The sequence below is a fragment of the Opisthorchis viverrini genome (genome assembly GCF_000715545.1).
Source record: "Opisthorchis viverrini unplaced genomic scaffold opera_v5_16, whole genome shotgun sequence".
In the NCBI taxonomy this organism is placed as follows: Eukaryota; Metazoa; Platyhelminthes; class Trematoda; order Opisthorchiida; family Opisthorchiidae; genus Opisthorchis; species Opisthorchis viverrini.
The window spans coordinates 1,837,947-1,859,443 of record NW_008751672.1 but is presented as its reverse complement, the minus strand read 5'-3'; the positions used below and the strand labels follow the sequence as shown (position 1 = coordinate 1,859,443).

The following is a 21,497-nucleotide window of genomic DNA, read 5'->3' as shown; positions in this document are numbered from 1 at the left end:
TAGCTTGATACACACGTCCCTTCAGATTCAGGGATAAACCAGCGGCTGTCAACTCCTTTCCACGTCGTCTGATTGACCGTTTCGAGGTGCAGGAGCTTCACAATGCCAGTAGTGGGCCAGCATCAGGTACCTCCCTCGTGCTTTGTCTTCTCTTTTATACTCACATCAAGGCTTTAAATATAATTAAATAAACTTTGTGGTTGTACGGCAATGATTTTGCTGTTCTGATGGTGTAAATAAACTTTGTGGTTGTACGGCAATGATTTTGCTGTTTCTGATGGTGATTATGACGATGACTCGTACACTGGAAAGAAGTATAGCCTAAAAATAGCATAGCCGTATACTGGTGCGTGATCGGATGGGAGTGCATCGAGACAAAAAGGGTCGTGTACTGCCCTCTTGTAGTCTCCAACTTTACAAAGCCCGATTCAACACGATTCCGGGCGTCTTATGTTTATTTGTCCTAATAATGACCTCAGGCCGAAAGGCTATCTATCCGTTTAGCCTTTTGCCGTACATCAAAAATAAAATTGGAATGAAAAAGGGAAGTCTGAAAGAAACTCACCTCATTCAGTCGTGGTATGACGCGTAGCACTTCGTTCGTGCGCATAGATATTACAATATTAGAACCGACTGCGTCCATCACATCGATAGACTCTATGCGACGTGTTTCCCATGGGCGAGCAGTGAATGCATATGGTTTGGATGTAAGGGCTCCTACCGGGCAGAGATCGATAACGTTGCCAGACAGTTCACTGAAGAAGGGTTTGTCAATATAGGTACCAATCTGCATGTTGTTGCCACGGCCAGTTGTACCCAGATCAGGAATTCCAGCAACTTCATTAGCAAATCTATGAGTGACAGAGATTGATTATTTGCATTTTGGGTCGGAAAAATTGTGTGGTAAGGGAAAAACTAGTCAGATACCCCGCGAAAATGTTGTGCAGAGATGATGTAAGTAAAAACTAAGCTCGAGAAGCTTATCCTTTTGATTTATGGTGTTCAGCGATAACTGTTATCGCTCATACATTAGAGGACGATTTGTAGTCAGTCAAAGGTCACCCAGACATCTTGATATGAGTTGGGATGAGTTTCTTTGAAACTGAGTGACGTCGACCCTTGCGACCCGTGAAATGCTTCCGAGAGACTTGCTAGGATGTAGCCTCAGTCAGAGAAGTCCTGTTTACTGTCTTTCCGAAGCAGAGAAATCTGGCTGATGGATCACCAGTTATGCATCTAGTAGGGTTGACTGAATCCTGATTTCAAACGAACATAAGTTAGAAAATGAATCGGTTCCGGCTGATTTTACGGATAGCACAGCTTTGGGAATACAACAGCCATGATTCAGGTGCTGTTCCACGCTCTTGACAACTTTCATGCTGCCTTGCAGACAGAACCCGGCTGCACAATGGCTAGAAGTGCATCTCTTGATAGACGCCGAATGAAACTGATAACGCCAAGTATGTCGCCGCTGGCATCTCTGACTCAGTATTACTTAGAGGATTTTTAGAAGTGCGAGATAATCCACCCAAACAGGGTGGCCTCCGTCCCGGAAGAATGCGTATGGACCACATATTCACACCGAGTTAAGTTTTAGTCTATCCCATCATTTTCTGAGCTTCATGTGGCTCACAGGCCATCATACCCGCCCATGACATACCGATCAAGCTGGTTGTTATCCGAAAAGTGACGATTCGCCAGCGAAGACTCGAGTCCACAATTTGATCTTGCTTCCAGTGTGAGAGAAGAATGATCTGATGACCTGTCTTACTCACCGACGGAGTTCCAAAAAATCCCACCCTTCTCACCCCAAAGTAGTTTGTTAATGCAAACCAGACAGTACCTAAACCAAACAAATTAGTGGGGTAAATTGTATTAAAAAGAGCACAAAACATTATAAAACAAAAATTCAGGTTAATTTAAGGTGAGTTTCTGTTACTACCAACTTAATCTGTAAATGGCTGTTTATCGCAGCGTGCGTAATAATCCCGCATTTTTTGCAATCTGGCCGCCTAATTCGGCGAACCAAACTGGAATAAGCTACTGACATTACCTTACTTAAATGTCGAAAACATAAATTTACATGCTGATCGAACCGCCCGTCATCTGGGACCCATGCAACTGGTGACCAGTTCTCAAGGCAATTGGATTTTCAACAGCTGATCTCTTGCACAGATGAAGACGCAACACGACACATAAGAGCATTTCGATACTTGGGTTCTACCACTCTACACAACCGGTAAGAGGAAGATACCGATCTGCGCGTCTTGCTGTAACGCATAAAGACTTTCTGGAGAAATGAAACTCGCACGCGCACAAAGCTTCATACGTTTTATGTAGAAATCCACAGTTGCGAAGTGTCATGTTGGCACCACATGTTTTTGATACGGACAACTACTGGAGCAACTCTGACTACAACGGTTCGTCCAAGTCGTTCGACAACCTGGAAATGAGATCTGCAGACTTGAGCTAGTTCCTTAACCACACTTGAGATGACGATGTAACCTCGGGATGGGGCGATGCGATACTTGTGATAAAAACGGTGCAACGTCTAAAAACTGCAGTCTAAAAACTGCAGAGCAGAAATTTAACTCACCTCACGCATCGAGTACAGTGGATGCATCGTGTCATTATTGTCTTTATTAATGGCCCCAAGTTTTTGTCCTCCACTGCCCTAAAGTATAGAACAACACGAGTTGGTTTGGTTTCTGGACAGAATAACACCAAGAATAAAAATATCACCTCCACTTGTTCGGTAATCAGCTGCTGCTATGATGGCCTGGTGAGTGGGTGGATATCACTGCACTGTCTTCCGTCCGTTGCAATAAGGAAACACTCAAAGAACATTCACATTCGAGTCACGTATGGGCACCATATGGTAGTTTATAACAATCGAACATTCACTGCAGTCAACAGACGGGACACCAATCGTTCATGTTGGCCAGAAAACAAAAAAATATACGGATGTAAGCAGTTTTACCCACATAGAACTTTACTGATTAGGTCATGTGAGATGCACGCTAGCGCACCGTATCCCCAAACAGCCACTTCAAGGAGACTTGAATACTTGGTTACCAATCTAAAGGTCTCAAATATGGCAGAGAAAAAGCGTTCATACAAATTTAAAAGATGGCAATTTGGCCTTTGCCGATCGACATCTCTGGCACTGTATAGAGGCAATTTCCAAAATGCCAAACATGCTGACCTAATGCGGCCAAAAGTTGTGTTCTTCCCATCAAACACAAACAAGCTGCTAGTGGACCTCGTTACCTGTGATAAAAGCCGTAGGTAACTATTTTGCTGGTGACTGCGCATGAATGCGAACGATGAGGCTGGTAAAATGCATGTCGGATTATAAGTGAAGTCCCAACGGGTAAGTTATGACGCGGCTCTCAATAAAAATATGTTTACTGTTCTCTGAATGGCTGTGTCATAGCAACAATTTGTTCATCCGGGCGTAGGTCGGGATCAATCTCAAACATGAAGAAAGTGACGTACGATACTAGAATTTAGACTGTGAATGAAACGGACGGACAAAAGCTTGCGCTATTAGCTATGGCATCGCACTGGAGGTGGTTGCTGTGATATGCTATGCTATGCCATGTGTTATTTCTTGCTATCACCAGGATTTTTCTCGGTTTGTGATACCTCTCAGACCAGAAATAATATTCTTAATAGGCTGACAGTACTGCTTGGGACATTGGAACGAATTCTGCGCCCAGTTGCCTCAGAACTCATCATCATTAAAAATAGCAACATCAGTGTTGACACTGATGCTTCATTACCTCAGCACTGATGGTGACAAATAGAATAACGAAGCTTTAGGGGGCATTTTCCAACATATACTACCTTGGCGCTATCACGACATAAGCGTTCAACTCAGAAAATGAATAAACGAGGTCCCTGTGCGCCCAATTCTACTTAGCAACGGTGGAATTTGGCCTTTACAGACGAAATCCATTCGAGGCTTTTCCATCTTCGATTACTAGTGCATCCGGGACATCAGACATTTAGTGGGAGACTTTCGCCGGTTTGACAGAAGACTGCCCAACAGGACCTATCTAGAGCTTCTTACAGAACTAGCACCTTACTGGGGGGAACTACTTGGAGTTCAGAAGATAACATGGAGTTGGCGTCTAACGATGGCCGCCATCCTAATGGCTTCGACTGCTGCATCCTGTTGATTCAGCGAGCTTATTTAACCGGAAGTGTCCGTATATCGGAAACGATGACTTGCGAATATTAAACTATTGGTGTTTTCTCAGCTATTAGCTATTGTCCACTAAGCTCATTATTATCAAAGGCCAAATGCATCCGGTCAATTAACAATTAAGGCAACGGCTGAGTCAAGTGCATACGTCAAGGAGAAGCAAACAGTTAATAAAATTATCAGTGCTATCATGTTCTTGTACAATCAGCAAGGAAGAATGTGCTTACCGTTTCCCGGAAAAGAGATTGTCAACAAATCGCGATTTATCGGAACCGTAATTCATTGACTGATCCTGAAAGTTAAATGCGATTATCCAGTCAAATTTTAGTCTCAGACCATTAGGTAAAAAAATTTAAGACGGTTCCTTGTGTCATTGGGTTAATATCATGCATCGACACAGGTGCTCAAGCCTTTAAGCCTATTCATTCTCATGAGATTTGGTCAGCAAAATAGAACTAAATAAGGCGCCTTGGTTGAAAATCTCAAGATGAACGAGATGTAAAAACTACACGAAATACTTGCTGACTTCGGTAGACCTAAACGAAGCGAAACTTAAACAATGAGTACAGTAGTATCCTCTCCGACATAGCTGAAAGTTTCCTGGATTATCCAAAAAATGTTTACCATCGGATGTCCCGAATGCGTGCCAAACCTCCCAACAAACAAGAAATGTTCCAAAAAACATCTACGTCCAACTCCACTGTGACATCGTTGAGCTTCGTCACTGAAGAAATCTACATCCCACAATTGTTCCAGAAAGGCTGAATGAAACAACACTGCTGGCTTTGTGAGAAACGTATAACCAGGGAATAGCCCCGAGGAAGCAATATGTTCGGAATGCGAGTCTCGCTTACAAGCAACAGCTAATGGAAGAACATCTCTCATCCTTGTGGATAAATGGGTCTTCAGTTGAGCCGCACTTTTTAACCGCGCTATTTGATCGACCGGCAAAACAACATTAATGCATCAGACCACGCTTCTTCTGTAGGCCTGGGGACTTGCCATTTCATATTTTTATTGTTCCATAAGAAGTTAAAAGGTGACAAAGGCTGTTGCGTGAGTTTCTCACTTTGCTTAGTTTTTTTGTTTCTTAATGCTGTTTATTTTGTTGCTTCCTTGGTTCTGTTAAGACTATCGGTACTTACGACCAGACGTAAGACCGAAGAAAACAGTTGAATTAGTAAGCGCACAAAATCGGACATTCACGGGTAAGTCTGTTAGAAGCTTATTGAGCAGTTAGGTATGGACAAGTACTTCATCCTGTTAATACGGTTCTGGAACCGATGAACGAGACAACATTTCAGAAAAAGGCGGAAAGGGATAATAGTTTCATAGCACCCCTTTCGACTCCTACACTATGCAACACTTCACAGCAAACAAAGAAAAACGAATAATTTTTTGTGATACCACCTTTTGGGGCCTTGCACAGTTGCCATGGTGTTTAAAAGAGCTTGAAATGCTTCCAGGTTATCTAGGTATGGGAGGGAGGGGGAGGTCGTTTAGATGTAGCACCATTTCGGTGCTACCTACCATGCCACACGAAAGAGGCACGAGGGGTAGGATACTGCCGCGTTGCCAAAGCCTATATAGGGGAAGTCGAGAGGCGGAGGGCGGGTTCGAAACCGGACCTTCCCGGTCAGTAAACTCGCGCTCTAACCACTTACATGTTTTTTTGGAAAAAAGACATACTTTGAATAAACTGTCCGGTTAATTATGAGAAAGGAAGAGTACCGTTGCAAAAATTACTCCCGTCCAATGATCCGAAACGAGTTTGCTCCCACGGAAATGTACGTAAGTATGCGACTCAGACGTACCTGTAAATCACATTCTCCGCCCTGATCACATATCGGACAGTCCAGAGGATGATTTACCAGCAAAAACTCCATTACACCCTCCCGAGCCTTCTTCGTCAGCGGTGAGTCGGTCTTAATGCTCATTCCGCGCATTACGGGCATTGCACAACTGGCCACCGGTTTCATGGATTTTTCCACTTCGACCAGACACATGCGACAGTTGCCAGCAATGGACAGGCGCTCGTGGTAGCAAAACCTGGGTCAGATGTACAGCGCATCGAGAGATATGATAATATTACAGTGGAATTGAGAAACAGACGAATTTACTGAAAACCAGGCTGTTTCGAAGGATCACATAAAGTGACCGTATTCAGACCAAAGGATGGAAATATGACGAAAAATACACACATCCTGGACCAATACTTGGTTGGGGTGTTTTCAAATGAAAGTCCTGTGTGATGCAAATAATTTATCCAGCGGCGTGCACCAATGTGAATCGTTCAGCTGTAGAACCCTCTCGGTGCCTAACTGCCATGCCACCCGAAAGTTGCACGAGGGCTGGGATACTGCCAGGTTGCCCAATCCTACATAGGGGAATTCGAGAGGCAAAGGTCAAGTTCGAACCACGGACCTTCCGGTCAATAAGTTCGCGCTCTAACCACTTCGGCTATCTCGCCCCCAATGTGAACCGGCCGTTATGCGAAGTAACTCCACCCATGGCATACTCTCACAACGACGGAAAGTACCGAATCTCGGAAATCGCTATCCATGCGATTTAGATTGAAGCTGTTGTAATGTAATTCTTCGTCCAACAACTAAGTTTGATTGAAAAGGGGGTAGCATTTGTGCATCCAAAGGATACAAAGGTATGAAAAACGCAACTTACATTTCCAGCTCATCGAAGCCATGCACTTCGCATGCCGACATGCAACCTATATATATATATATATATATATATATATATATATATATGTATATATATGTATATATATCGTATGCAAGCGTATGAACGTCCGGAGGGTGAGCAGAAGTCAGTTCGAAACCAGAATGTTAATGACCGTCACGAAGAGACTGGACCTTACCGTGGTGTGACAGTTTGCGCACTTCAGCGATCAATTGAGCTATACTGGAGAGTGTCCCGCGACACTCACAGAGTCTCTCACACCAGGTTGGTCAATGGTTATGGGGAACTAAAAGCCGCCAGAAAACAGGGCACCTATGACACCCAGGCCTGACCAAAATCAGCCACCTGGAAGGGACGGCGGCATCTGAGAGCGACACCCAAAACAGAACGGAAACACTGATAAGGAAGCACAAGATAAACCTATTACATCCATGTGTTCAGACAATGAAGATTTTCATATGGCATACTGCCCCTTAAATAAATCCACTCCCAAGAATAAAGTGTGCCAAAAACGCTTGGTTTCTTTGGTTGTCGTAAGGCCAGAACTTCAAGCATTTATACGAAAATGCACAACGGTCGATTCTTCTGAGGTGCATACAAAATTTCACCTATAAAGGGGTCAACGGAGTCAGTGGGTTCACTCTCCATAGAGAAAGCGTGGTTGAACTGACCACTGGTAGCCAAAGGCCATAGTAGCTTCTTCTGAACGCAGAGCTGTGGGATACAGACCGGATTCCAAAAACGTCGTCAATCTGAATCTAACAGATCTTGATCGACTCGGAGGTAAATAACATGAAAAGCACGTGATTTATCTGTAGAATGATCGGTCTCGATTAGTGATTGAGCCTTATTCCTTGTTGTATGCGTGTATATGTGACTGTTGCGCATTTGCGTACGAATTCGTGATGACAATCCCACAAATCAAGCTTCGTTCGCAACGGTGTTTGTTTTGATGACTTTTACTGACATTCTCCATCGCTCTTTTGACACTTCGTCTATGACAGGACCTAAAGCTGCTCGTAACCTAAAGACTCCAGTTTGATGCGGTAGTCTGGCTTGGGTGATGCATTGACTCATCGAGCTGCAATAGCGGAAGCTTCGTTTCGCAAGGTGCAAACATGAGAGGAAGGACAAAGGGGAGGAGTCAAACTAACCGCAGCGAGATCTCGTACTAAAAATCGGTACGGGGTTCAAGCCCGATTGTTCCCTGCGACGTGAGTGTAAAAGCAGTAGGGTGTCCGACTCTCACGGGCGACAAGCATGTCCATATCTATAGAAGCAGCTATTATACGCCTTCTGAAAGATGGAGAAGACCCTACAAATGCAGATTCCATCCGCCCAACGGTTGACCATGAGGTCTGGCCAGCTGCCCAATACCAGACTGATGCGGTTGAGTTAACAATGCTGCGTTGCACTTCATATTTTTATAAGTGTTAGCAGCCTAACCGCTGTGTGCTGAGGACGTTAAAACTTTTCAGTGCTTGACGATCGCCGTCTTGGAAGCATTGCCATAGTCTGGGTGGGACATCTGACCACTTCGTAGCTTTTCAGTTATACCTTCCTGGACCGTCGACGAACGAAATTGTGGCGGCCATAACCACTGTACAGTATGTACGCGGCTTTACAGTTGGTGAAGATGATGATGTTTGACCTATGACCGGCGTCTCCGACCCTGTAACGACGAGTGTTATCTGTGGCACCTCGTAAATCTTTACTTCGAATTGATGACAGAGAACAAGAAAGAGGCGGTAATCGCGTGAATGGTTACGATGCCCACAGTTGGTGCTGTCACAGTTTTTGCTCTCCCCACATGTTCGCAGGCACAGCCTTCAATATCTGCCGCACTGAGGTCAACCATAGTTTCATTTCGTCCACTCCATATGCGGATGCAGGGCTCGCAGGTGACTGACTAACTGGTAACAGACTGTTCGCATTCTTGTGACACCAACTGCCTCAAGAGAGTTCAAAGACGGTTGGTGCAACAGGTAAGCGTGAGGCCGTTGCCTCTTTTTGATTATTTTCACTTGAGAACTGGGACAACACTTCTCGAATTCACTTGTAGTTGGTCTCCGGATCCGTCTGTACCTCAGATGAGCAGCCTACCTCTGTTGCGATCACAGGCCACCTCGAATCCACATAGCGCATCGCATCTCCGAAAGTTCTGGACTAATTCAGTTACACCTGTGCTACGATTAACCACAGCAAGAAGGTTAGGAGAAGACTGATTGCCTAATCAGGAGCTTACTGCGACAGGTCTGTTTAATTGTGGGTGAAAGTCCTACCCAGGTGGCAATGTTGAAGCGGTCACTGTGTGTCATTTCTGTTGGTGGGGTCCCGTGTACCGGATGTGTCATTCTTGTCTCCAAGTCTGCTGCTCATTAGGGCATTGGACTACGGTGCATGCGAATTCGTCCGAATGATCCCAGCGTTCCTCATCCGTTGAGCTGCATGAAGAACCACGTCAATTTGCATCTTGACGGCACTCCCTAATATGTTTGTTCGAATCCGGCGTTTACCCGTGGGTACTTGCAGTCATTATTTCCTTCAAAATAGGTCGATCCGCGAGAAACCCACGGCATCTGATTGCTTCTTTGATGGTGGCTCGTTTACGTGACAGCAACTCCACCACAACAGGGCACTTGTTACCGCTAAGGCTATGCTGAATAAACCACGTTACGTTTTTTCACATATTATGTTCTCAATGATTTTAAAGCGCATTCTTAAAAACAGAATGGGCGGATAGAAGCTTCTCTTGCACCTAATAATGTTAGGCTGTTTTTCGACGTCCTGTCTGTTAGAGTGTCATACAAGATAGACGTTTTTCAGGAATGTCTTTGGATCAAACCAATCCCTGCATCCCGACTGTTCCTGTCTAGGCTTTGGAAACCTGGCAGTATCTCGGTCCCTAGTGCTTCCTTGGGATGGTATGGCAGCTAGGCACCGAGTGGGTGCTACAGCGCAAACATTATTATTATTATATGTTGTGAAACGCAGCTACTTTTTGGACATCTTCGACAGATGAGTTTTCAGCAACCTTGTGAGTAGTTTCCTTTATGTTGAAAAGGTTTCTTCCGCTAACCTCGGTATTTGTACGCCAGCTAGAGCACAGGCCTGCAGAACGGTCATTCCGGGGTCACACAAAACAGGCGTTCCGTCCACAAAAACTTCCAGCTTATCCGACGCGGGTGACGGGGGCGGTGGAGGAGAAGCTGTTGCTTTCGGACTTGAACTGGCACCAGTCGCCGCTGTTGTAGGTGGAGCAGCCTGCATAGGCGAACCCCGACTTGAACTGTTCGCACTACGGACACCTATGAAAAAGTGAACGTGAAGATCACAAGCGGATGTTTAGTGCAAAGTGCATCGGCAAAGAACCCCCCAGAAAGTTATACTTACAAACGCTGCATGTACCAAGTTAAGTCCACTGGATTACCGGCAGCAGAGTGCTCTACCATAGTGGGATGGGAAGGATGATGGCGGTGGGATGGTGGGGGAATTTCACCACTGGAGCACTCCAAGAGAGGCAAACCAAGATGCTAAGTAGGAATTCGAATCTTTGATGATGAACTGCTGACGCTTGTTGCTCATAAAGAAATCGAAGGAGAAAGCGATATCGAGTATCCCCAAGTCAACATAGATCAACCTCTCAGTGCTTTGAACTGGATTCACTCTCTCGGTATACCCACAGTTCCTTAGGGGAACATGCTAATTAGCTGCAGTATTTCGCCAATCACATACAATCCGAAATCATCAAAAACAAAAAAACCCTTGAACATTGCTTCAACTTATGGACTACTAGCGTAATTTTTGCACATGTACAATCAATCTAGAAATGTTTTCAAATACCGTACGCACAGATATGATACGTATTCCGATATCGTTTGTGCAGTAGGTAAGATGAGCCCCTAAATTTTACTTTACCCAACGTAAGTAGTTAGGCAGTCTGAGGGTACGAAAACGAATACATGCCCGAATAAGCGCAATGTCACCACAAGGAATAAACTTTTGATATCCGAAGCGTTTTCTCGGCAAAATCGGCTTTTGTACCAGAAAAGTGATGTCAAATTACCCCAAGGGAACCAAAAGAATAGGTTAATCTACTGTGCTCCTAGTGATACTGACTAAGTTCAGTAGTAGTTCTCCCCACCTCTTTCAAACAAAACCCAGATTTATGTTCACTCACCTTCACACTCCGTCGTACAAAACCTTCGCCAAGCTTCCTACCGTAGCTGGTGGTTTTGCCTACTTTCGTTCTCTCACTCATCTGAATGAACCTTTTTATTGTTACGCCGCCATCCCCTTCCCACGCCGTCAATCTTTGCCGGTAGGTTCGTTGGCCGCATGATATAATAATAATTACAATAGTAATAATAATCGTCGAAACATCAGAGGATAATACTCGTGCTTCACTGCAGTAAGTGATGTCAATTTGACCTTAAAATGGAAAGGAAGAAATTTGGGAGGGGAAATAAAGCTAGCCTAGGTAACGAGGTGCCCGGACCTACAACCGACATAGAAACTGGTAGCATGAAACTTAATGACATCACCTAGCCGCCATATCGTTCATTGTCACCCACCAGGCAGGAGGGTCGGGTGGGCCCCATCCCAAAAAGCTAACTACACAACAGCATCCACAATTCCCTTCCGCCGCAGGACGAATACAGTAGTTCCGCAAACAATCAACGACTTCAGGACCGTTTATTTGGTTGACTGAAGGGGCACTATATGAAAAGTGTTCATAACTTGCCATCACATAGTCTCCTATCATGTTTTTGCATCATCCAATGCCAGATTATGTATGGTATTTTTAAGAAGATAAATGTTTCGGTATTTCAGGTGGCGGTTTGACTGAACACCGAGTCAGCCTAGGCGTTGCATACGCCACTGACGACTGCGCTGCCAGAAAAGGACGATGGACAGAAAGTTCACGAGCCGAAGCAATGTATCGGAGCCTCACGCAGGACGCGCTTCACGCCAAACGGTGGAATTACTGAACCGTTCTCCACTGCAAACATTATAGTCAGTAAGCTAGGAATGCACCCTCCACGTACTAGGGTACAGAGAGTTTCTACTCGCACTAAATACGCCGCCAATCCGTTGCCCTACGGTTAACTAACCCATTGGAGTGCATTTTCCAATATTGGGTAGGTCGACCGGTCAGTGTTCTAAATAACTACGATTGTTCAATAGGGTATGTCCATGGACCTTGTGAACATAATCTGGTCACTAATATCACATACTTCTGGGCGTGTGGTAGGCTACCTAAAAATTCTATTGCTGTATTGGCTGTGAGACGTTACCACCACGGAGGATGATTTAGGTATTTTTCTGTTGTTTGCCACCGACACCGCTGCAGGATTAATGTTATCGGAGAGCATCCATGGATTTCCAAATGAGGTAATCAGGTAATTAGTATCTGATTGTGTCAGTCACGGAAAACAACCAGGACAATCAACTTCGGTGCTCAGTCATATGTTGTGCATGCCGAAACACCGTCTACCGAGACGATTGCTGTTCTCCGTCTCCTTCAGAATGACGCAAACACAACACCAAGGTGGACAATATGTTACTTAGCAGAAGAGTGTGAGAGATTACGAAGAGCTTAGGCTTTGTTGGTGCTGTCCGCCTTCCATAATGGGATTTCCGTGATTTCCCACCTGCAATTGGCTGGGAACGTTACAAGAAACGGCGTTTAATCGATGTCAATGGCTATCAGCTTATTTCCACATTGGCTCATTGACCGTTTCGTGGTGTAGGCACCTCACAATGCTGGTCCCGGGCTAGGAACAGGTACCTTCCCCACCCGCTCTTTTCATTGATTTTCAATACACTGCTTCAAATACAATGAGACCTTTTGGTTTTGCGACAGTGAAACAACACTGTCAACACCGGTGTCACTGCTGCATGGATGCAGGGACGTTGACCGAGTCGGCCGAATTCGCGGATGCGACCCGGCAGTCCGACAAGAATAGGCACGAAAGGCTATGAGAGAAAAAACCTCGGAAAATATTTCAGATACAGAATTCTGACAAAATCAATGATATTTTCATACCGTTCCTCAGCAATCTAGGACCCCATTGGGAGGGGCCCAACCGAAACATCGCGTCCGCAAGTAGACTTCGACGCAACTCAACAGCTGGTGGGGTTTTAGAAATACGGCACACTGATTGGTCCAAAGTCGGGATAGAACACCGCGGATCCACGGATTAGTACACAAGATCGAGGCTTTCGCTTATGCTTCGTAGGTCAGATTTGTCCTTGTAGTTCAGTGACTTTTGTTCCCCTGAAAGGCATAAACGAAAAATGGGTGTAGTTTTGTTCTTTAAGTTCTCAGCACGGAAAGTAATCGTGCCGGGGCTAAGACTCACAGAAAAAGCGTCTGAAAGTGCTTTGGACTGGGTACCGGATACATCATAAACAACCGTCAAATAAGATCATTCCATGCCCCAACCACCCAAAATGAGTTAGATTGTTACCTAATAAAAGTGTATGCTCTGAGCCTGAAAACCTTCCTACAATGTACCCGCCGTGTATAAGCTGGGTCAGCGGTGAAAAACCTGTTGGCCAAACCTTGTTCAAACAAGGCACTGGTAAGAAGTAAGCCGCCTCGGAGACGACGACACCCTAGGAAAATGAATGAAGCACCGCGAGGCGCGTTCCACAATCAAGTTAATTAAGGCCTGTTGTCATTTTCGCAGCAGCTCTTTGGACATGCCCAATGGGGCTTAGACCCTTCTTGCATCCTGGATAGCGAACTTTGTCGACGCATTCGAGAAAAGGTCTGACGTAGGCCCCAAAGAGTTTCCGAAAGTCTGTGCAAGCATACAGGGGAGGGTGGACCGGAGGATCCGTTGAACCACGAACACCCTTTGAGACGATTTTTGGCGCAGTATGAAGGACTATCCCTTCATCCGCATACTTCACAGTTCAGCTCACGGTCGCTCACGAAATGACGAGAATCGCCTTTTTTCTACATTCAAAAACCACGTCACACAAAGGTGACTCATCTGACATCGGCTATCTGCACCGTCTGGTAAGCGCAGTAACAAGTCGTGTGGTGACACGCCAACATACACGCAGACGTACCCACATATAGGAAAATTGGGCACAGTCAACACACGGACTCGCGTGCACATGGAGCAGGAAGTCGGCCACACTCCACAAGTTCATGGACAATTACAGGACACGTGGAGCAACTGTGCTATACAGAAAACGCATTTCTGCTGTCGAGACCTTCACAAAGGGGCTCTTACAAATGAAAAGCTCCCTTTTTGACTTGCCCCACGTTTCGCATTGCATCTATTTTTATGCGTGTTGCAACATACTATCGTCAAACATAGTAGAAAGTGCTACTCGTGTATATGCCTTCTGAGTCACACTATGGCTTCCATAAGCTGTAGAGTATTAAAACATGTTTGAAGGGAAGCAGATGCATAAATCCCAGCGATGTACTCTGGACGGTTCTTCCCACGACAGAGACATTCGCTGAGTCTCCTCCGAACGGCACATGGTCGCAGTTTATGCCGTTTATAGGAAGGTGATTTTCGAATAACCGCTGATGTGCGGCGTCGGTGCCCATTTAGTGGGCAATGGCGTTGGAAACCGGGGGTTATCTTCATCCACAGAAAGCATACGTGAACTTCAAAGAGCACTTGGACGATCATCAACGTAGATGACAAACAGGAATTACCTCAGAACGGGGCCTTGTGGAACTTTAATGGGAACCGGTACCGAACAGGCGTAGGTCAAACCCGCCTTCAATCAGGGTGCTCTAGCTCATTAAAACGCCTTAATCCAGCGTTGAAGTTCTCCTTCAGTAACATGAGACTAGGGCTTGCGAAGTGGTGAGACGTGTGGGACTCGACCGAGCGTTTATGATACATGGCGCAAACCACCCTCGTTGAAATGTTTATCAAACACAAACTTTCGGACCGGGCACCAAACGCATAGATCAACGTGACTGATGGGCCTTGTACCGCTCAAACCACCAGCACTGGTTCGTAGACAGCAAACGTTTTGTGGCGATAATGTTTTTGTTTTGCTTATTTAGTAAAACGACGGGAATAAAATTTGGTATTGTCACATGCTAACCGCCACTGTGATCTTCAGGATTGACACACGTTGCTTTATTGCAGCGTGCCTAAATGACTCTCACTCTCAGACAAACCAGAAGGCCAGCAGTTGCGTATTTCACTGGATGATTTTTTGTAAGCAGCAGAATTCCGAACTGAAAATGAAGGTGGGTCGTTCAGGATTTGTAGACACCTGGAAGTATAAGCTTCACAACCCCGGACTTGCGTAAAACACATCAGTTAACTGGCAGTAGCTATGTAAGGTAAGTTTCATACTTTTGAGCAATTTGCTAACGATTGAATGTCGTTCACCTTTAGTACCACAAGCAAATTTTCGGTGAATGGAAGCCCCATACGGACCCTCGTTATGAGACGTCGCAATGTGATCGCTGAGGCCTACTTTTGAGCAGGTCAGTGGTTAACATGCAATTTGGAATAATCTGTTGTGTAGCTATTTCAGCCCACATTTTTCATTATTGTGCGCGCAGGGTAAGTATAAAAACCAGGTAAATGTCTGAAAGTCACTGCGGTGCCTGTTTATCTATTTAAACCTCCTTTCGCTCTATAAAGGATTTTCATGACATACGCACATTTCGGCAGCGGTTTTTGGGGTAGAACCCAGCAGATGTGTAAAGCAACTGTAACCTGCAGAGACTTAAGACTACGAAAAAATTGGCAACTTCCAGAATCCCGTCCAGCAAATTCACAACAAATAGGAGCGCAGGGCAACGGAAGCTTTAAAACCTGTGGTTGTTTGCCGCAGTCTGATCTTTTGAAAGGTGAGAAATACTGACCCCGCGAAGGCCAGTTAAATCTTCGGATAGCCGGCTGCAACCACGCTTGCGCTCGATGGTTTGTAGGTAACAACTTCTGCATCTTCACTCGGAAAGACATGGTTTGATTGTAACGCAGGATTCCGTTTAGCATCCACATGACCCAATAATATCGACGCTAATGGATCAGCATCTCACGAACAGTACATCAAAGTTGTTTTAATAATAGCAATAATAATAATGTTTATTCCCAACTTGTGGGTGGCATACCGTCTGGCATGATCGTGGTTTCGCAGTCAGAATGAAGCATGACAGGGGGATTTGTGGAGCTACGGATTGCACAAAAAGGGAACAATGTCATAAACGGTGGAGAGTATCCGATGAACCATTAATAATAGGTTTCTTTTCCAACTTGTTGGGAACAATAGGCATAAGGTCCGACTAGTTCAAATACAGCCAGCTGGCATGAACTAAAGCTGAAAACCACTGCTGGCCATGAGTGACCTTGGGCGGTTGGGTAAATGGTCGGAGTTACAACGTGCAAAAGTGGAGATGAAGATGGGATAATTAAAATTGGGAGCACATTGCGAGTTTTGTCTCAAAAATGTGGTTGGATATGAAAGCAGGCAGACTCACTGGTTGCACTGTTGTGGGTACATCATTGGTATATCATTGTAGATACACCATTGGTGGTCTCGCGGTGCAGGAAAGTTTGGCGCTGCGCTAGACATATCCATTCGTGGTGAAAACTCTCATATGGTACTTCAGTTAAGCTTATTTCGTATCACCAATTTGCCATTCAGGCCCACGTACCACCATGATACCACAGGCGACACCAGCGGCCACGTTGTAACTTACCTTAATCCTCACCATACTGACTGGAAGGTTGTAAATGTATCATTGACAGCTTGTACGTATTCATTAAGCAAGGAGCTCCAGAAACGCTGGCAGTGTTTGGTATAAACTTGCTTGGAGAATAATCAGATCATTGGTTTTTAATGGCAACCGTTCTGGGTTGTACAACTTTATGGATAAATACGCTTATATTGTCTATTTTCAGAAACAATAATTCCAACTCACAAATTACGAAACACGTGTTGATAGGAAGATAGATGACATGTATAAAATTTTCCAGGGACCGCCAAGTGAATTTTTCTGTTGTTTTCCACAAAAATAATGCAATACGGTCAAGCGACTGATATTATGTGCCCAAGCCACGACGACCTTCTTCAGGTGCGCCCTCATAATAATAATGTTTCTTCCCAACTAGTGGGTGGTGTTGTGTTTTGTGCCTTTCTTTTGTTTCCGTTGTGACATTACATATTTGGTCAATTCCACAAAATTTTTCATTGAATACGTGAAACCACAAGAACGTGCTTTGATACTATTTCAGACGATACAAACGTACACACCTGCTCCGATTTTCTCTTCTGATTTCGCTGGCACTTGCAGCGGTCGTTCGCGAGTTTCATGTGCTAACTCTGGTATCAAAACATTTCAGACTATCTTCGAAATTTATCATATGTGAAAACTGTGCAGAATACTCCTGGGCAAACATGATCGGGTTATTATTATTTCGCTGACCTTGCAAACGAATAGATATTTTAAAGAGAACAATTCTTAGCGAGCTTGTTCCCTCTTATCTCTGTTGTTGTATAATTAATCCGGCGTTCTTATTTCTATTTCCTTAGCCACACACCCATTATAAATTAGCTTTTTGGTGGCGAAATCACCGCAGTGGCGCATCCTCAAGCAAAATCGTACGGTTACAGTCAGAAGAAAGCAGGACTGGGGGGTATGTGGTTACTGGAAATTGCGCGAATGAAAGGACAACGCAATAAGCAGTAGGCAATGTCTGATGGAGACCTGGTCGTGTTCAAACCAGAATGGGAATGCAGGCACAGTTAAAAGAAGTTTATCGTACTTTTTGAGGACATGATAAGATCACCAAGATTCAATGGTGGCAGGCAAAATCTGAACGGAGGAGTACGTAAAATAGGCATCTTGCCTGGCGCACAATAAAAGAGCTTCAGACTACAAAAAATGAGAAAAATAGACAAAACAGCTGGTGTAGTGGCAGGATTGTCACCATCTGGCTCACCAATGTGAACTAAGGTCTAAAACCACCGATAAATGGGTCCACTGAACAAACAATGCTCCTAGATGGGAAACCGTTGCTAGTAGAACAATTTTTTGCGCTGAAATGTTTTGTTGCGTACGTGCTCAGACCAAAGCCGTCCTGATGTACGTTCACACTTTTAATGCTCACCAAATTTCACTGTCCATTTGTAAATCATACTGCTGGTGGAAAACGTCTTGCGAAAAACTTTCCTGACGTCGCTGAGACCCCTGGATGCCTAGATGGTGCTCAACTTTGTACTTGTTTTTTATTTAAATTGCCTGTCTGTTTATGTCCATCATGGCCACGTCGTAACCTCCAAAAATTTAGTCCCGCTGTGCGAATACTGAACACTCCGATGAAGTCCTTTTGGCTTTGGACCGTTGGGATTATGACCGGAGTCCCAAAATCGTAAGGGGGTTATGGAGTTGAGAACTAAGCAATACGGCTAAACGATCAGAGGAATCTCATAGCCACGGTGTTCATTGAAATTGTGGCAACTCACAGGTGTCCTCTTGGATGGGTGTCGTGTGTGAATTCTCCTCTGAATAGGGAGTTTGTGGCAACGCCTAAGACGGAAGGCGGACTGCACAGAAATTGGCTGACTTTGTGGGGAGCACAGAATGCGATCCAACGAGATGTTTATGTCCGAAAAGAAGGTTCAGCAATTTGGAATGAACGTGTCCCGGTGGTGACTGATTCCGGGTGAAGCGTTTTTTGGTATTTGCAGGTGTGGGCACGCGTGAGTGAGTGGGCATCGTCAAAAGTAGAAAGTGAACAGTTGCTGGTATGCTTTCAAACTGGGTATAGCTTGTGGTGCTCATATCGTCTTTACCTCCCTGGTTCATGCACTTCGTGTTTGGAATAGCTTCGCAAAAGTCATGACATATTACTTACGATAAAGCGGTTGCCCTTTCATTTACGAAACTGCTAAATGCATTAGGTAAACTTTGGTGCAGCTAGCATTGGTGCACTTCTTCTCATTTTTTGATGCCAGACATTTTTTACCACACAATAAGTCCGAAATTTAAAGGCATACCTACAAGATAATGAAGTCCTCTAAACCAGCGGGCTTACTTCGGAGTGACGAGCGTTCAAAAGTACCCTCGGCAGTTTTATTAGAGGTGGGTTCGTTTTAGTCTCACAGTTGCTCAGAAGAAAGGAGTCGCCAGGAGTCGCAGTTTGGCCCATTTCATCCAAATTCATCACTGCCAAGAAAGAGTCAGTGGTTATCACAAAATTTTAGGGATGTGTTCCCGACGGGTAGGTGGCACACCGTCAGGCATGATCATAAAAGTACAGCTCAGAGAAAGGCAAGGCTGACATCACTTTTAAGTGTCTGGAAACTTGGGAGAACGGCACAGTCACATGAAAACTGGGCATTATCTGACATGGAGGAGTTCACGCCCAAAACGGCGTGATCCAGATGCGGCAGCTAATTAGAATAAACAGACGCGGTTAACAGGTTTTCCTATGCCTTCAGGAAATATACCAGGCTGATATAAAATCTTGCCTTCACGGCTTGAAGGTGGCGAGCACCCACACGGCAGGGGGAGGCAGAACTTACGGGTCCCGCCTGACATGTAAAATGAACTGTAAATAGTAGAAAACAGGAAACCAGAAAAATCTAGAGAAACCCCGGTGCTTCAGTGATCCCACCAGCCAACCTGAACTAAAATTAGAAACCACTAACGAGGCAGCGTAACTCTGGAGAGTTCAGTTTCCTACCATGGTCACAAAAAGCATAAATGGAGTGACAAGATGAATAAATTTGCAATACAGACAATGGTAGCTTGAATCACCCAATCAAGATCTAATTTAAACTTTTATGGACTCATTTTTGTCGCTGCACCAGCGGAGTCCATGTAAAAGTTAAATTATGGGAAGGAACATGGTATTAGTGGACATAGTGTTTAGTGGACTAAGACTGAGTCGTATCAGATGCGGTTGGGTCCGTGTAGGTGGTTCGCTCGTAGCTTCAGCTAGGTTTTCCAGTAAACGGGAGAATACAGTGCAGAGTTTGACAAAAATGCCTGGGGATTTGCCATGGGACTAATTAAGGCAGTGCCATACCACCATTGCGCTGACATAAATTTATTTCTGGATAACAATGGACTCAAGTTTTAAGGTGGTCGGATGATGTATGTTTAATTCCGTGAGCGGCGGGATTTTTAATAAGCCGAGCGGTCCACACAGATGGAACAGGCCAATGTGGGATCACAGGTATTTTCCGTTTGGCTACAGATTCAAGCAGATGTGATACAGAAACCAAGTTGAGTGCACAAGGAGCATGTGGAGTGTTCGGTTTATCTAGCACCGAAGCATAAAAGGTGCACTAGTATACATTGCACAGAGCCATCAGGAGGCACTCCCTGTTTGTCCTTCGCACAAATTCAATGATCTGTCATATTTTTAAAACACTGTTTTACTCCTCACGAAGGAACATTTACAACTGACTGCGCTCATGCAGCTGCAACAATCAGTCCATAAAATTCCACCTTACAACATTATTAGGAGGCTACAGCAACCGTTTGTCTGTATTGCGAATTGCTCCACATTGGCATCAGATTTACACTTTTCGTGACCCCTGCTATGAACTTAACTGCCCAAATGCACGCTTCTTAGCCAATGGTTTCTAGTTTTATTTCAGATTGACGGACTGAATTACCGAAGCGCTGAAGTTTCTTTAGATTTTTTAGTTCCTTATTTCCTTCAATGTGCAGTTTTTTCTACGCGCCAGGTCTGGTCTTGCTCCAATTCGACATGTTCTATTAACAGCGGAACTCTAATAACTGGTGTCTCGATGTCCAATGAATTCAGATCACACACGTTTGGGGTTGGCCGCATTTGCTTCGGATAGTGCCTAATATTTATGGGACTGCCAAGGTTCCTTGCATTAGTGGTTACCAAGTCAAGTCATTCTTCTCCTTATTCTGAGTATACCATATTACTTATAACTTATCCCATGTCACCCACCATGTGGGAAAAACATTATTACTATTAAGTGCTCACCCGCGGCTGAAGACCGAAATAGATGCATTTCATACATGAAATTTAACCTTACCGGATTTACCAACGTTTGCGTAGGATACTTCACCCTTTACAACCGGTTATGAACGCTCGCAGGGAGCAAGAAATTAGTTATTTCTACTCAGGGGTTTGTCGACAAATCGTCATGCTATCCATTTTGACGAATATGGGCACTCTAAATGCGGGAATATTATCACCCCAACTGGTGCAATATAATACGGTAGGCAAAGATTGGCACCGTTTTGAAAGTCTCCGGGCAGCCATGTAATCAAGTGAACCAGTGTTTGCAGAACAGGCTTTTTGTTTACAACGGCACCCATCTGTGATGGTTGAAAAATCCCCCAAAGTCAGCAATCGTTGGTATTCGTGAAATGAATTCGTGCTATGCTACACTACGTTAGATAGACCTAGCACTGAAGTCTACTTCAGTAGAATCAGTGGGCTGAAGTAAAGGCAACAGACCTAGAGGCTTTGATAAACACGCATTCACGGATTCACGGATTGATACACAGGATCGAGGCTTTTGCCCAAGTCTCCCGAGTCGGTTTTGTTCTTGTCGGTCAGTGGCTGTCGTTCACCTGAAAGGCACAAGTGAAAAA

At 44.7% G+C, this 21,497-nt stretch overlaps 1 protein-coding gene across 1 annotated transcript in view; it reads right to left on the bottom strand.

Annotated features, from left to right (window-relative positions):
* Positions 1-517: 517 nt before the first annotated feature.
* The window catches only part of T265_12805 (hypothetical protein), a gene marked incomplete at both ends in the record, with an annotated part of 25,753 nt that continues 4,773 nt past the window's right edge, over positions 518-21,497 (bottom strand). Inside the window, 6 exons of the mRNA XM_009165583.1 lie at positions 518-851; positions 2,597-2,674; positions 4,438-4,502; positions 6,025-6,259; positions 9,987-10,215; positions 12,957-13,067. Coding sequence (XP_009163847.1) covers positions 518-851; positions 2,597-2,674; positions 4,438-4,502; positions 6,025-6,259; positions 9,987-10,215; positions 12,957-13,067 — 1,052 coding nt within the window. The remainder of the gene's footprint in view (positions 852-2,596; positions 2,675-4,437; positions 4,503-6,024; positions 6,260-9,986; positions 10,216-12,956; positions 13,068-21,497) is intronic.